The sequence below is a fragment of the Podarcis pityusensis genome (assembly GCF_964106645.2).
Source record: "Podarcis pityusensis genome assembly, chromosome: 1".
Taxonomy (NCBI): domain Eukaryota; kingdom Metazoa; phylum Chordata; class Lepidosauria; order Squamata; family Lacertidae; genus Podarcis; species Podarcis pityusensis.
Genome location: NC_138028.1, coordinates 110384024 through 110399546, shown reverse-complemented (window position 1 = coordinate 110399546; position 15523 = coordinate 110384024). Strand labels below are relative to the sequence as shown.

The 15523-nt window shown below is 41.1% G+C and overlaps 1 protein-coding gene across 1 annotated transcript in view; it reads left to right on the top strand.

Annotated features, from left to right (window-relative positions):
* Positions 1-15261, top strand: part of LOC308486397 (sodium channel protein type 2 subunit alpha-like) — an 83097-nt gene extending 67836 nt beyond the window's left edge. Inside the window, exons 22-28 of the mRNA XM_081023214.1 lie at positions 3451-3573; positions 6739-7020; positions 7266-7319; positions 7648-7785; positions 9068-9172; positions 10253-10523; positions 12274-15261. Of these exons, the coding sequence (XP_080879340.1) occupies positions 3451-3573; positions 6739-7020; positions 7266-7319; positions 7648-7785; positions 9068-9172; positions 10253-10523; positions 12274-13469 (2169 nt within the window). The 3' untranslated portion in view covers positions 13470-15261. The remainder of the gene's footprint in view (positions 1-3450; positions 3574-6738; positions 7021-7265; positions 7320-7647; positions 7786-9067; positions 9173-10252; positions 10524-12273) is intronic.
* The last annotated feature ends 262 nt before the right edge of the window (positions 15262-15523 follow it).

The window sequence follows — 15523 nt, the reverse complement described above, 5'->3', positions numbered from 1 at the left end:
ACCTATTTATCTACTTGCACTTTGACGTGCTTTCAAACTGCTAGGTTGGCAGGAGCAGGGACCGAGCAATGTTACCTGCACAGGTGGGCAGTCTGGAGTGCGTGCTAGGCTTAACATCTGATCAAGACTATGGAGAGACCAAGGAACAGATGCTCAGTAGCCCACCCTCTTTCTGAGCACTGCCGAAAGGACCAACCACTGCTCCTGAATAGCCGCTTCAGTGAGATATGCTCAGTTGCATCTGCATATCACTCATCCTGCCACTTAACAGAAAAGTGTGTCAAAGTAAGTCATAGTGACCAAGAGGATGCAGTCTTATTAACAGCTTTTTAGGACAATGTTATTCTAAAGTCTTATATATTACCTGAGGCGGCTTTATTTTATTTGAGGCGGGCCAGAATAGATGTTTATACAGTGGTACCTCGGTTTAATTACAGTCCTGTTTACAAACGATTCGGTTTACAAACTCCACAAAACCGGAAGTAGTGTCCCGGTTTGCAAACTTTACCTTGGTCTAAGAACGGAATCCGAACGGTGGAAGGGCACCGGTGGCAGGAGGCCTCATTAGGGAAAGTGCGCCTCAATTTAAGAACGGTTTCGGTTTAAGAACGGACTTCCGAAACGGTTTAAGTTCGTAAACCAAGGTACCACTGTATACATACAGAGCAGCTGGTAAGAATGGCTGACTGAACAAATAATTGAACTTCTCCCAGTTAAGCTCGAACTGTCAAACTATACATTGATAATAACTGATTGTCATGGTGAGATGTCAGCCTGAAACTTGTGTTATTATCCCAGTTTTTGCTTATCTGATAGAATAATTTGATACCTGCAATGAAATCATAAGGATTGAGAAGTGGGGAGTTAACTTTCATCCTGATTTATCCTGAGCAGAGTGGAAACTAATGCTCACTTCCTTTCCCCCCTGTGTGCAAAGGGAAAGAATAGTAGGTTAGCTCCCATGTTATCTTGCTGTACTTTTAACTTCCTGACACTTGTTATGTCAGTGTGCCTAATGAAAGTAGGCTAAAATAACACATATTAATCTCACCTTTCAGTGCCTTATATCTCCCGAACCACATTCCTTCCTTCTTTTCTTATTCTGATTTATCTCATTGCTTGAGAGAGGGGCGGAAGCAAGCAAGAAAGTGTAAAACAAAAGAATAAGTAATTTACAATAGCCAAGAACACATCCACAGTTTGAAGGGGTGTATGATTAAATCGGCAGATTCCTCTCAGCATGATTTAGAAAGGTTTGGAGTAATTCTTTCCCTCGTACTTTGCTTTCTCTCCATTGAACATGCCACCATGTTCTTGTCTGATCTTAAGACGTTTCTCAGTAGGGTTAGGCCTTGTTACTACTCATGTGGGCAAATGTGTCTTGCTTTTACAACACCACTTTCCCCAGTCAACTCCTTTTGCAGCGGGAGCTCAAGGACTTAGTTTCACAGATGAAGTGGGATGGGTAAAGAGGATCATGGCAGGGCCCCCCCAAATTAGCACACACGGGGGCCTCCGTCCAACTCAGGCTCTGTCCCTCTCAGACTCCTCTGGCAACTTTTTCAGGAGGAAAAGAATTCCCCAAATGGAAACTATACAACAGGGTTTCACTTCCTTTTGCAAGCTACAGTGGTACCTCGGGTTACATACGCTTCAGGTTACATACGCTTTAGGTTACAGACTCCGCTAACCTAGAAATAGTACCTCGGGTTAAGAACTTTGCTTCAGGATGAGAACAGAAATCGTGCTCCGGCGGCATGGCGGCGGCAGGAGGCCCCATTGGCTAAATTGGTGCTTCAGGTTAAGAACAGTTTCAGGTTAAGAACGGACCTCCGGAACGAATTAAGTACTTAACCCGAGGTACCACTGTATTTGCACTCTCCTCCTCTCTCAGGAGATACACTGGAACTGACAGGGAGCAGCAGCAACTAGTGACCCTGAAGGCAGCAGCCAGGAGACCTAGGCCTGGCCCTAACATTCGTGTTATAGAATCATAGAATCATAGAGTTGGAAGAGACCACAAGGGCCATCGAGTCCAACCCCCTGCCAAGCAGGAAACACCATCAGAGCACTCCTGACATATGGTTGTCAAGCCTCTGCTTAAAGATCTCCAAAGAAGGAGACTCCACCACACTCCTTGGCAGCAAATTCCACTGTCGAACAGCTCTTACTGTCAGGAAGTTCTTCCTAATGTTTAGGTGGAATCTTCTTTCTTGTAATTGGATCCATTGCTCCGTGTCCGCTTCTCTGGAGCAGCAGAAAACAACCTTTCTCCCTCCTCTATGTGACATCCTTTTATATATTTGAACATGGCTATCATATCACCCCTTAACCTCCTCTTCTCCAGGCTAAACATGCCCAGCTCCCTTAGCCGTTCCTCATAAGGCATCGTTTCCAGGCCTTTGACCATTTTGGTTGCCCTCCTCTGGACACGTTCCAGTTTGTCAGTGTCCTTCTTGAACTGTGGTGCCCAGAACTGGACACAGTACTCCAGGTGAGGTCTGACCAGAGCAGAATACAGTGGCACTATAACTTCCCTTGATCTAGATGCTATACTCCTATTGACGCAGCCCAGAATTGCATTGGCTTTTTTAGCTGCCGCGTCACACTGTTGGCTCATGTCAAGTTTGTGGTCAACCAAGACTCCTAGATCCTTTTTACATGTACTGCTCTCAAGCCAGGTGTCACCCATCTTGTATTTGTGCCTCTCTTTTTTTTTTTGCCCAAGTGCAATACTTTACATTTCTCCCTGTTAAAATTCATCTTGTTTGTTTTTGCCCAGTTCTCTAATCTGTCAAGGTCATTTTGAAGTGTGATCCTGTCCTCTGGGGTGTTAGCCACCCCTCCCAGTTTGGTGTCATCTGCAAATTTGATCAGGATGCCCTTGAGTCCATCATCCAAGTCGTTGATAAAGATGTTGAATAAGACCGGGCCCAAGACAGAACCCTGTGGCACCCCACTAGTCACTCTATGGCTGGGGTCACCACCATACCGTGTGTCTGTTTTGCAACAGGGTAAAGGGGAAGACTGTAGTTAGTGGCAGAGCACATGTTTGGCATGCAGAAGGTCCCAGATTCAATTCCTAGCATCTCCAGGTAGGGCTCCCGTCTGAAATCCTAGAGGGCTGCTGCCAGTCATGTGGATAGTACTGAGCCTCAGGTGAAGTTCTGGGCCTCAGGTGCAGTGAATCCTGGTTCTGTGGTTTTAGAAGACACCTGAAGGCAGCCCTGTTTAGGGATGCTTTTAATATTTGATGAATTATTGTATTTTAATATTTTGCTGGAGGCCACCCAGAGTGGCTGAGGAAACCCAGTCAGATGGGCGGGGTATAAATAATAATAATAATAATAATAATAATAATTATTATTATTATTATTATCTTGTTCTCTATGTCTGTATTATAAGGAAACGCACTAACGTGTTTTACCTTTTTTTCCCCCTCACCTGCAGGTTTCATTGGTTAGTTTAGTAGCCAATGCTCTGGGCTATTCTGAACTGGGTGCCATTAAATCACTTCGAACACTAAGAGCTTTGAGGCCTTTAAGAGCCCTGTCACGATTTGAAGGAATGAGGGTGAGATAGCCATGAAATGACCCTGAAATAATATGTGCATGAAACATGACTATCCACGCAGAATAAAGAATGACAAATCCATGTTGAAATGTTGCACTATATATTTTTCTTTTTCTTTACTGCATGCCACAGTCACCAGCGTTTCTAAAAGCTTATCAGTTCTACAGTCTTTGGGGAGGTTTCCTTCTCAGCCAAGCATTTACATCTCGGTCCCTTGCATGTATGTTGCTTAAAAGTTATTTCAGGATTGCATTGGTTGTGTTAAGACACTCCAGAATGATCAGATTTGTGTGTGAGTGTACAGGGCTATGTGTACTTTGCAACTCCCAGATTAAAATATTGAGGTCAAGCAGTCCAAAGTTTGCAGCAAGGAAAGCTGGATTTTGGAACATCATTGGGTTACACAGACTGATAAATTGTGTATTTATATTTCTCTGTTACATAGTTTGTTTGGCAATTTCTACCATGTTGCATAGTCTTATGAGTTATGGGAGGGCCAAAGGATTGAACTGAAGCAGCTGCACTCCTGCCCCCCCCCCCAAAAAAAAGCTTGTTTAGCCACATGCCTGGCTTCTGAGCTTTCAACAAACATACTTTCAAGGATACTTTTGCAGGCAGAAGAGTTATAAATGCTCCACCAGGCATAATATCCTGCACTCCCACATACATACAGCCCTGTATGCATTCCCGACAAGGCTACACAGCATTAAATAAAAGTTGCATGTTTTCAATCTGAGCATCATTTGAAAATGGTAGAGAACACGTTGAAGATGGCTTAACTGCTGTCACTTCAGCAGTAGAATGCAGGTGAGTGTGTTCATGGTTTAATAGTTCAACCTAGTGAACTTGTGGTCAGGAATTTATACTCAAATCAAAAACCTTTTAACAACACAATATTCCAGTGTATAAAGGTCACTATACTAAGGACCTAAACCTGAAGACTGAGGGAGCGCAAATCACATAAATGATAAGGGCACAAATTTAGTTTTCAGGGTCTCAAAATTCCAGATTGTTCTGTCATGAAATCTAACAACAGGAATGAATTCTGCTTATTGGGATTTGACACACAGATAATTAGATGGTGCACTGGACTCCAGCCTTCAGACTCTCACAAAATTTCCACACAAATTTGTAGACCAAAGATTAAAAATCTTTTAAGAGCTGCATAATCCCTAGAATCCAATATTTCTTTCCAAAGACAAAATTGGACAGAATTTCCACTACTGCAGGTGACATATAATACCTGTTCCACATTTGTTAGATTGTTTAGTGTATAAGTGCCTGCACTGCACTGTAATAATACCTTTTGGGGTACCTGTTAAAAACATTCTTGTTTAGACAAGCCAACCCAGATACTTAGAAAATTGAGGCAATTTTAATCTGTTTTTAGTATTTTAACTTTTGTATGGTTTTAAAGTATGGTTGTGAATTTTTCTTGATTTTACTGCTTTCTCTTTTTTGTCAACCGCTTTGAGGTTTGTTTGTTTTTACGATCAAGCAGTGTATAAATTTTATGAAATAAATAATAAAAGTTTACCCTGGTAGACTAAAAAGGCATACTAAACAAGGCAATGCAAGAGAGCTCGAGTGTGAAGCTAAGGAGCATGAACTCCTCATTAGCAGTATATTAGAAACTATTTGCATCACCTGGGAAAAAGTGTGTGTGATGTCTTTTACTTTAAAGGATGGCTATCTATAGGGCAAGAATGTGGAAGCTCCAGCCCTCCATGGCTGAGAGGAGTTGGAGTCCAATGACCTCTAGAGACCTACAGGTTCCCCAGCCATCTTTTAGGATGTTTATATGATGCTTCTGGTTTGGTCCAACAACTCATTTGACCTCTCTGATGGCCACATTGATATCTGCCTTCCAGTAAATAATTTAGGTTTTATGATTTGGGGTTGGGGATGGGTTAGGGAGAAGGTTTGTTCAGTGCCTGTAGGTTTCAAGATGACGGAAGGGTGCAGAAGGGTTGCCAAGTCCTCATCAAGTGAAGAGGCCAAACAAAATTGTGGATCTGCAAGGTGGACATGCCCCCAAGACAATCCTTGCATGTATAGCATGTATCAAGGCTTCACCTATCTTGCAATAAACCCTTAGATTTCCTCCGTTTTTTATGCAAAACATCTTGATATCTAGTTTAATTCCAAAACATGTTCGTGCTCACGGAAGGGCTTTTGATTCAGCATCCACTAATGGAAAAGGAAGAGAAGGTGGTTTTTGCAAATTCCCTCTGCACTTTCCAACGGGGGGGGGGGTCCCCCAAACTCTGGAGCTAATTTGGAGGAGGGGCACTGAGGATTGCAGTGGTGAGGGGGAATATGCAAAAAAAAAAAAAAAAAATGCCCCCTCTTCTCTTCTGTTAGCAGACACCTCTGCTGAATCAAAATACCTCCTGTGAACACAAGGGCATGAATTGGATTCTGCACTTAATATTGACATCCAATGAAATGTGCATTTGCCAACAAAAGCTCAGGCTGCTTCAGAAGTAGTATCTTCATTTTAGAGCAAAGTCAAATCAGTGCACATAGTTTTCCTAAAGAGAAGTGTAGCTATTTCATAAATTAGTCTTGAATTTATTTGGCTATATGTAACATGAATATGCATTTCTCCTTCCACAAAGCTCTGCAAATTTAAAAGGCTTATTAAAGAATTAGGGTTGAAGACTGAATGCTTAGTGGAGAAAGTCTTGTTGCTTTACAAGACATCTTAAAACCCAGGCAGTTGCTTCATGGCTTTCGTTTGCTTCAGCATCTCAGCCATTCCCTGTTTGAAGGCCTAGTCTGTTGCACAGTTATCGGTCTTTGATTTATATTCTTGGTATTTAACTTTTCTCTCTCTCTTTTTTCCTGCCTAGTGCACACAAATGTTACGATTCCATCTTGCCACTATCAGGTTTTATTTTACTTTTTGCACTTACTTGCTTTCCCTGTAGAGTTTAGTTCCTGCTTCTTTGTCTTGTTTCTTTTGCACTGTACCATTAACAACGGGATTTTCTATTAACATGCATCAACCCCCTCCCACATATATGTGTATGCGTATTTAAAACAGCCTAAGTGTCAAAATTGTAAAGACACAAGTAGAAATTTGGAAGCTATATTCTTCAGCTGTAAAAGATAAATCGGAATTTTCTTTTTCTTTTCTTTTCTGTCCAATTTTCATGATAGGTGGTTGTCAACGCTCTGGTTGGTGCAATCCCTTCCATCATGAATGTGCTCTTGGTTTGCCTCATATTCTGGCTGATCTTCAGCATCATGGGCGTAAACTTGTTTGCTGGCAAGTTCTACCACTGTGTTAACACCACGACAGGTGAAATGTTTAATATTAGCGAGGTTGACAATAAAACTCAGTGTGAAGAGCTCATCAACGACAATCAGCCTGCCCGGTGGAAAAATGTGAAAGTAAATTTTGACAATGTTGGAGCTGGTTACCTCGCTCTGCTTCAAGTTGTAAGTAGTTTAGTTTTCCTACCCTATACTCCCTGCATAAAATACCAGTGCATAGGATCAGGCTTCGAGGTTCTGCCATCCCTGGGTGGGCTCGAACCAATAACCTGGTTAACAGCCAGACGCACTGACCCATTGCGCCACAGGCGGTGTTGATACAACTCCTCCGCCAAATTTTGACATCAACATTCCCTGCATACATGCCTGTATGTTTACAACTGTGCTTAATGTTTGCATTTTATCTGCAGGCTACTTTTAAAGGATGGATGGATATTATGTATGCAGCTGTTGATTCAAGAGATGTAAGTATCAGTATACATTCCATCATACATGTAAGCACTAATTCTGTTGGTAACTCGTGGGAGTCTGCTTGACAATCCCTGCAGTCAAAATATTGATGGTTTTTCTGTGACGTACAGATGACAAGCCCATAAGTCTGCTGACCTAAGGAACTAAAAAAACCACTCAAATTTTGGGCTCATTGTTTATAACACAGTAGTTGCATACAGATAGATACACATGCTAGGCTGTTTCTTCTTCTTCTTCTTTTCATTGAATTTGTGTGCTTTGAAGAAAATGGGTGCTTCGTGTGTCTATGTTGAGATCCTGCCATTTCTTGTTGGATTGTAGGTAGAAGATCAGCCGTATTATGAGGACAACCTCTACATGTATCTTTATTTTGTTATCTTCATCATCTTTGGATCATTTTTTACTTTAAACCTTTTCATTGGTGTCATCATAGATAACTTCAATCAACAAAAAAAGAAGATAAGTATTTAAGGGTTTTCTCTATTCTCTGGAAATAAAGCTACAGTAGTACCTCGGTTTTTGAACGTAATACCATGGAAGACCATTCGAGTTCCGAAATGTTCAAAAATTGAGGACTCAATAGCCGACAGCTAGGCCTCCGGATCTTGCACTCAGCGGAAGCCACATGGCATGTTCGACTTCCAAGGCGTGTTCGAAAACTGAAGCATTTACTTCCAGGTTTTCAGCGTTCAGAAACCAAAACGTTCAACTTCCGAGACGTTCGAAAACTGAGGTACCACTGTGCTATAAATATTTGGTGTGGTTTTTTTAATCGCCAAACCTAAGTCCTGCCTGGTGTGAAGTAATCGTCTTAGAACATTAAAAGAATAGACAGTTTTTCATTTATTTAAAATGCTCGCTTTAGAAGCTGACTTTTCTGCTGCACCACTATGAACTTGAAGTAAAAAAATAAAGTAAAAAAGTATGATATCACTTCAAGACCCTGAGAGTGTTAACTTGTAATGTGTAACTTGGGGGGTTGGGGGGAATATATATTCCGCTTTTCTGTCGTTATAAAGGCCCCTAGACAGCAATCAAGTCTAAATGAAACATTGAAAACGCTAAAAACATTACAGCACAGCAGCAAATCCAGAAAAGAGGCAAAATGAATGCACAATTAATCATCTTGCAAGTCCTACCCACCCCTTGATTATGCTAAGAAAAAGCATAATTTACAGTGTGACGAAAAGACAGCAACAATGGAACCAAACAGGCTTCTTGCACAAATTTGGTCCAGGACCCATACTGACTACCTGCCCATGATACCTCAGATAGGTGTTAGGGAGAATGATCCCCTGCTGTTCATTTAAGTGGATGCGTACTTGTGGGTCGCGTTGATGTTCATGATTTCCATTTAGGACCATAAAGTAAGGTTACCAGATTTTTTTCAATGAATCCGGGGACACTTTTCAACTTCCTACTAAATAGATGGATTTTGTCAGGGCAGTGATTTGTAAATCCGGGGACTGTCCCTGGGAAACGGGGATGTCTGGTAACCTTACCATAAAGGCCAAAACCAGCACTTTGAACTGGGCCCATGAAATAGCTTGGTAGGCTATCAATATGGTGTAATATGAGAGTAATACGCATTGGCCCATGAAGGCTCTCATTGGCCTCTAGTATAAGCTGGAACTTACGTGGTGTTTTAACCAATGTTTTAAAATGCGCTCAGTTAATCAGAGCATAAGTTAATCTGCGGACGTGTTTTGTAACATGATTTGTTTTCATTTCATTTCTTTACTTTGGAGGCCAGGACATCTTTATGACGGAAGAACAGAAGAAATATTATAATGCCATGAAGAAATTAGGGTCTAAAAAGCCACAAAAACCTATACCTAGACCAGGGGTAAGGATTTCTTTCTACTTCATATATTTGAAGATTCAGCACTGTCTATCGAAAGTCTATATAAGCCATTTAATATACTATTTTTAAAAAAATAAATCTAAGCAGTACGCAAAAATAACATGAAAAAATAAAACTATAAACTTCTTTACCCTGGGCTTCGATACCTGAGAAGTTTGTTTACAGTTTATTTTTGTGACTGGTTTGTTTTAGACTGTTAGACTCATAGACTCACAGAATTATAGAGTTAGAAGGGACGTCCAAGGATCATCTAGTCCAACCCTCTGCAATGCAGGACTATGCAGCTGTCCCATAGGGGGATCAAACTTGCAACCTTGGTGTTATCAGCCCCATGCTGTCACCAACTGAGCTACATGGCAATGGTATTAATATTGTAAATTGTTGTAACCTGCCCTAGGACCTTATGATGAAAGATTGGAAGAAATAATAGTAATAATAGGCCCAGGTAAACAACAGTAGGCCCAGGTAAAAAAAGGGATTAAGAAATCACCAGGTCCCATCTTATGGGTCAGGGAAAGTCTGAGCCAAAAAAAATTGTCTTCACAAACTCTCTGGTGATGCTTCTTGTATGGCAGATGAAAGAGCTTCCACAATGGTGTAGAGGCAGTGGCAACAATTTGCTACCTGCTCTCTGCTTTCATTCTCAATTATACCCTAATCATGTTTTCCCCACCTCTTACATTTTCAAGTAATATAGGGTGAAATTATTGTAGTTTATGCTGGCCAGTTTAAATATACGAAACTTTAGGTAGCAGTGGCCTTAATATTTTGGTTCACCACATGCCTGACTCTTAGGGCAGCTCAGATGAAATTGAGGTTGTTGATTGCTTTTCTGCTTGCCTCCCAATAATGTTAAAAGAAGCAAGAGCTCTAGCAATTACTTCTCAAAAAGCTAAGGTGCTAGGAAGCAGATTTAATAGCCTGATCCTTCAAAAGAAGAGGGCAAGATATAGATAGATGATAGATAGATAGATAGATAGATAGATAGATAGATGATAGAGATATGTTTGTAAAGAGAGTTATTTTCACATTATTCCCATTTTCTGTTTTTATTTTTAACAGAACAAATTCCAAGGCATGGTCTTTGATTTTGTAACAAAACAAGCCTTTGACATCAGCATCATGATTCTTATCTGCCTTAACATGGTCACCATGATGGTGGAAACAGATGACCAAAGTAAAGAAATGGAAACCATTTTATCTAGGATTAATCTAGTGTTCATTGTGCTTTTCACTGGCGAATGTGTACTCAAACTGATTTCACTCCGTCATTATTACTTCACCATCGGATGGAACATCTTTGATTTCGTAGTTGTCATTCTCTCCATTGTAGGTAAGAACCATTTCTTTCCATGAAGGCGTAGCCTGACAAGCCTTTTCACATATTGTGGTTGTTTTTTCCCCCCTTCTCAACCTGGAGAAGTGCTTATAGTACACCCACATAATTGTGTATTATGAATGGACACCTGTCTGTTGCACGATGTAAAAACAGTGGGAAGGCATGGTTGGCTGTGACTTCCTGTTGTGCTTACAAACAGAAAATAAATAAATCTATACATATATGCTGGCTACATATGACCGTATGATGAACATTTCCTCCTACACATGTATAATATTTCATGAAGGTATCTGTGAAGCTAAGTGTGTTATTTGTAGACAAAAGTTATCATGTATGTAGATCCTACAGAAAAACACAAATTTGCTTCATCATATGTCCTAACCCCAAGGGACATAGGTGGCACTGTGGTTAAACCACAGAGCCTAGGACTTGCCGATCAGAAGGTTGGCGGTTCAAATCCCCGCGACGGGGTGAGCTCCCGTTGCTCGGTCCCTGCTCCTGCCAACCTAGCAGTTCGAAAGCACGTCAAAGTGCAAGTAGATAAATAGGTACTGCTCCGGCGGGAAGGTAAACGGCGTTTCCGTGCGCTGCTCTGGTTCGCCAGAAGCGGCTTAGTCATGCTGGCCACATGATCCGGAAGCTGTACGTCGGCTCCCTCAGCTAATAAAGCGAGATGAGCGCCACAACCCCAGAGTCAGTCACGACTGGACCTAATGGTCAGGTGTCCCTTTACCTTTACCTTTATGTCCTAACCACAGTCTGACTAGCACTCTAAACTCAGCCAAACCATTTTGGAATGTTTTTTAAAATCATTTTTTAATGAATTTCTGTTATATTTCTTACTCGTTTTGTGATGCTATCAAATTAACAGTTGTAAAATGTGCTTAAGATAACTGAAGATTAACAAATGACAAAATAGAATATTTGTTTTTCTTCATTGTTAATCTTCATGTATATTAAATTACATCCACATAATTGTCCCACAATTTTCACATTGTAATTAAAACAACACATGTTTTCAAGATGTTTTACAAGATAGCCTACTTCCCTGTGGTTATGCTTTGTGTACCTCTGTCTTATGTATCTGCATTAAGAAAAACATTAATATTTACAGTATGAGCACAACTGGGACATATTAAATTACATTCACATGCTGACATCCATCTCTTTCCCTGTGACTAATATGGTCATATTCGAGGCATCCTAGAAAAGAACTCCCTTTGCTTTAGATTTCTTTCACCCATGGAGCTGCTTCACCCAGCGCACTAAACCATAGTTGGTTTTAAATCATGTTTAATTGTGAAAATGTCTCCCACTCTTTACATAACTTCCCCCTCCATGGGTGCCACACACAGCAGAAACAAACCATAGTATAGCTTGTCTTGTCATGCAAACCCCCAAAGTGGTTTGATTTTTTAAATAAAAAGAATCATGAGTGGTAAGTTAAAAATGTCAAGAACAAATCTTGGCTTATTTCTGTCTTACCATAACCATGGTCTGCAGGACACAACAAGCCATGCTGTGGTTCGTTGGTGTTGTGCAGAGCACCCACATGGGGGGGTGTCTGAAGATGTGTAGGGAGTGAGAAGGATATAAACTATAGTTTAAAACAAACTATGGTTCAGCACAACCTGCAAACCAGCTCATAGCATGAATCTTGAGTATAATGTCCAATTCATGTTCCTACACAATATGAAACATCTGGTTATAAAACTGGTGTTGCCTTAAATATTTTTCTTTGCAGGTATGTTCCTAGCAGAAATCATTGAAAAATACTTTGTGTCGCCCACCTTGTTCCGAGTGATCCGACTTGCCAGGATAGGTCGCATCCTGCGTCTCATCAAGGGTGCTAAAGGGATCCGCACTCTGCTTTTTGCCTTGATGATGTCTCTCCCTGCCTTGTTCAACATCGGTCTTCTCCTTTTCCTGGTCATGTTCATCTACGCTATATTTGGAATGTCCAACTTTGCCTACGTGAAGAGAGAAGTGGGCATTGATGACATGTTCAACTTTGAAACTTTTGGCAACAGCATGCTCTGTCTCTTTCAAATCACCACCTCTGCTGGCTGGGATGGGTTGCTGGCTCCCATTCTCAACAGTGGGCCGCCAGACTGTGACCCTGAGATAGACCACCCAGGAAGTTCAGTGAAAGGAGACTGCGGCAATCCCTCCGTTGGGATCTTCTTCTTTGTTAGTTACATTATCATATCATTTTTAGTTGTAGTGAACATGTATATTGCCGTGATTTTGGAGAACTTCAGCGTTGCTACAGAAGAAAGTGCTGAGCCTTTGAGCGAGGACGACTTTGAGATGTTCTATGAGGTCTGGGAAAAGTTTGATCCGGATGCAACCCAGTTTATAGAGTACTGTAAACTCTTTGATTTTGCAGCTTCTCTGGAGCCGCCTCTTCTCATTGCAAAACCAAACCACGTTCAGCTTATTGCAATGGATTTACCCATGGTAAGCGGTGACCGAATTCACTGCCTTGACATCTTGTTTGCCTTTACAAAGCGTGTTTTGGGGGAAAGCGAAGAAATGGATTTGCTCAGAGTGCAAATGGAAGACCGGTTCATGGCAGCCAACCCTTCGAAAGTGTCCTATGAGCCAATTACAACCACCCTGAAACGAAAGCAAGAGGAAGTGTCTGCTACCATCATCCAGCGGGCTTTCAGGAGTTTCCTCTTAAAACAAAAAGTGAAAAAAGTGACCTCTATGTATAATAAAGACAAGTGCAAAGACGGCATTGCCCTTCCCATCAAAGACACGATTCCTGATAAATTTAACAGGAACTCGACTCCTCCGGAGAAAACAGAGGAAAGCTCCTCAACCACCTCCCCGCCTTCCTACGATAGCGTTACCAAGCCAGGCAAACAGAAATATGAAAAGGGCAAAACGGACAGAGACTATAAAAGTAAAGATGCCAGGGCTAGCAAAAAGTGAAGCAAACTTTTTACGTTCCTGTTTGTGTGCAAATTTGTTTACAGCCTTTGAAAGGGTACGTATCCTGTCAGCGAGACTCCCTTGGGAGATTTATGCCAAACCTGTCACTTTATACTTTATAAATATATTACATAGATATATCTATATATGTATATAAACAGATAAAATCTCTCTAAAGGTCAGTGCCTATAACAAGACAGTGACCCCTCGTCACCAAACTAACTCTGTAAAACAGGGTAGGAGCCTGCTTTACTCACAGCCGGCAGGGTGGAAGAGAGACAAGACAGGAACAGAGACAATATGGCTGTTCCAAGAGGTGCACAACGCTATAGCCTATGTGTTTAATATACTGCAAGACACTTGGTCGGTAAGTGTTTTCACTGTGTCTATTTCAACTGCCACATTTGCCATATTTTTACACACACACACACACACAGTGTAGGTGGGTTTATCATTAAAAACAAAAAAACATTCACAGGGTGTTTACTATTATATGTGACTATTTTTGTAAAACGGGTTTTCTGTTGCGGCGGGAGGGAAGGGGTGGGGTTACCAGGACCACGTGTTCTACTCTCTGATTCTCTGTCACATGCAGACAGAGAAGCAAACTGCATGAAGGCATGCTGCGCTTAACAGATCCTGCATGGAACCGACGTGACGTCATCAGGCAGAGTTTTAAACCACTTCTGTATTTCAAGGTTGGCTCCGATGGTTTTTTAAAAAGCGATTTTACACCTTCTGTTGACCAATCAGGCAAATCCTCTTGTGCCTGCAGTTGATAAAAATTAAAAAAAATCCCAAATGGATTATTTTTATGCTGATCACTCAATCCAAGCATACACACACGCATACACACTATCTCAGTCCTAGGTATTTCTCTAAATCCAGCCCTTTGCCCAAGGTGAGATCGTCTCTGCATGGAACAATCACTTCCGTCACAGGTTAATTCCCAGTACCGAGCATCTGTGCAGCAGGAATAGGGAACAGACAGAAGTGTCCCATGCCAGAGGTGCCTGTTGACTGGTCAAATGGTTTCGGGAGTAAAGTAGTGCAAAAATAGGCCCGGAAATGGGCAAAAAAAGATAGGGTCTTAAAAGTATTACTTTGTCTTAAAAGTACTGTATAGTCCTCTGCTCTCAGTATAGTTCATGGCTAAATCTTAGAAACAAAGACAAAAAACAAACGCCAGTTTAACTCTGTGATGTAAATACTCATTTTATAGTTGTACATATTTGAGCATACAAGCAAATGGTTTGGCCACAGTGTATTTCTGCAAACATGTGCCACAGCAGGTCTAGCTTGCAAGCTCTCGGCAGATGATATCTTATATTCCTAACCATTACAGATAACTGGGAGGGCACTGGTGCATGTGAATATTGCCTTTGCTAAGACTGCACCTTGCTCCTTCCATGGTCCACTTTCATTTTCTAGAGGAAGTAGTGAAGTGAATGAAATCGCCTCATTTCTTCCTATCACTGAGCAATAGTTGGCAGTTATCAATGAGCTCTCCCCCCATTTTTTCCTCTCAGCCTTCTAAAGTTTCAACAGGCTACAATTCAGTGTAGACCAAGACAGTATTGAGAATACTGTAAGCTGTTTATCCTGTTGACAATGCAGTTAGCATATATAAATAATGTATAAAAAAATGGCAGCATAATGTACATAAGTTTAAGTTCAGATTCATGTAATTTTCTTTTCCACAGTCATTTTGTTTACTTTACATTCATTGTATCTTTCAGTTGAGACCTCCACAATACGAAAATAAACATAAAATAAAATGATGGAGACTTTGTTGCTTGCTCTGCTTTGTAACTCATTCCAATTAAGCATGTTGTTCCTGTTTTGGCTACAATAATCATCAGCGCTCGAGGAATGATGGGCAGAGCCCACTTCATTCTGCTTTGTGCTGAGTCAGATGATTGTTGGAGATAAAAGTGATTGAACCTGGTCCTCTTTGTATGCAAAGCATGTACCAGCTAGGCAGATGTGCCCTAATACAGAATCCCTGCTTTGTGCAGATATAAAAAGGTAAATATAAAGGATCCATGGATGGT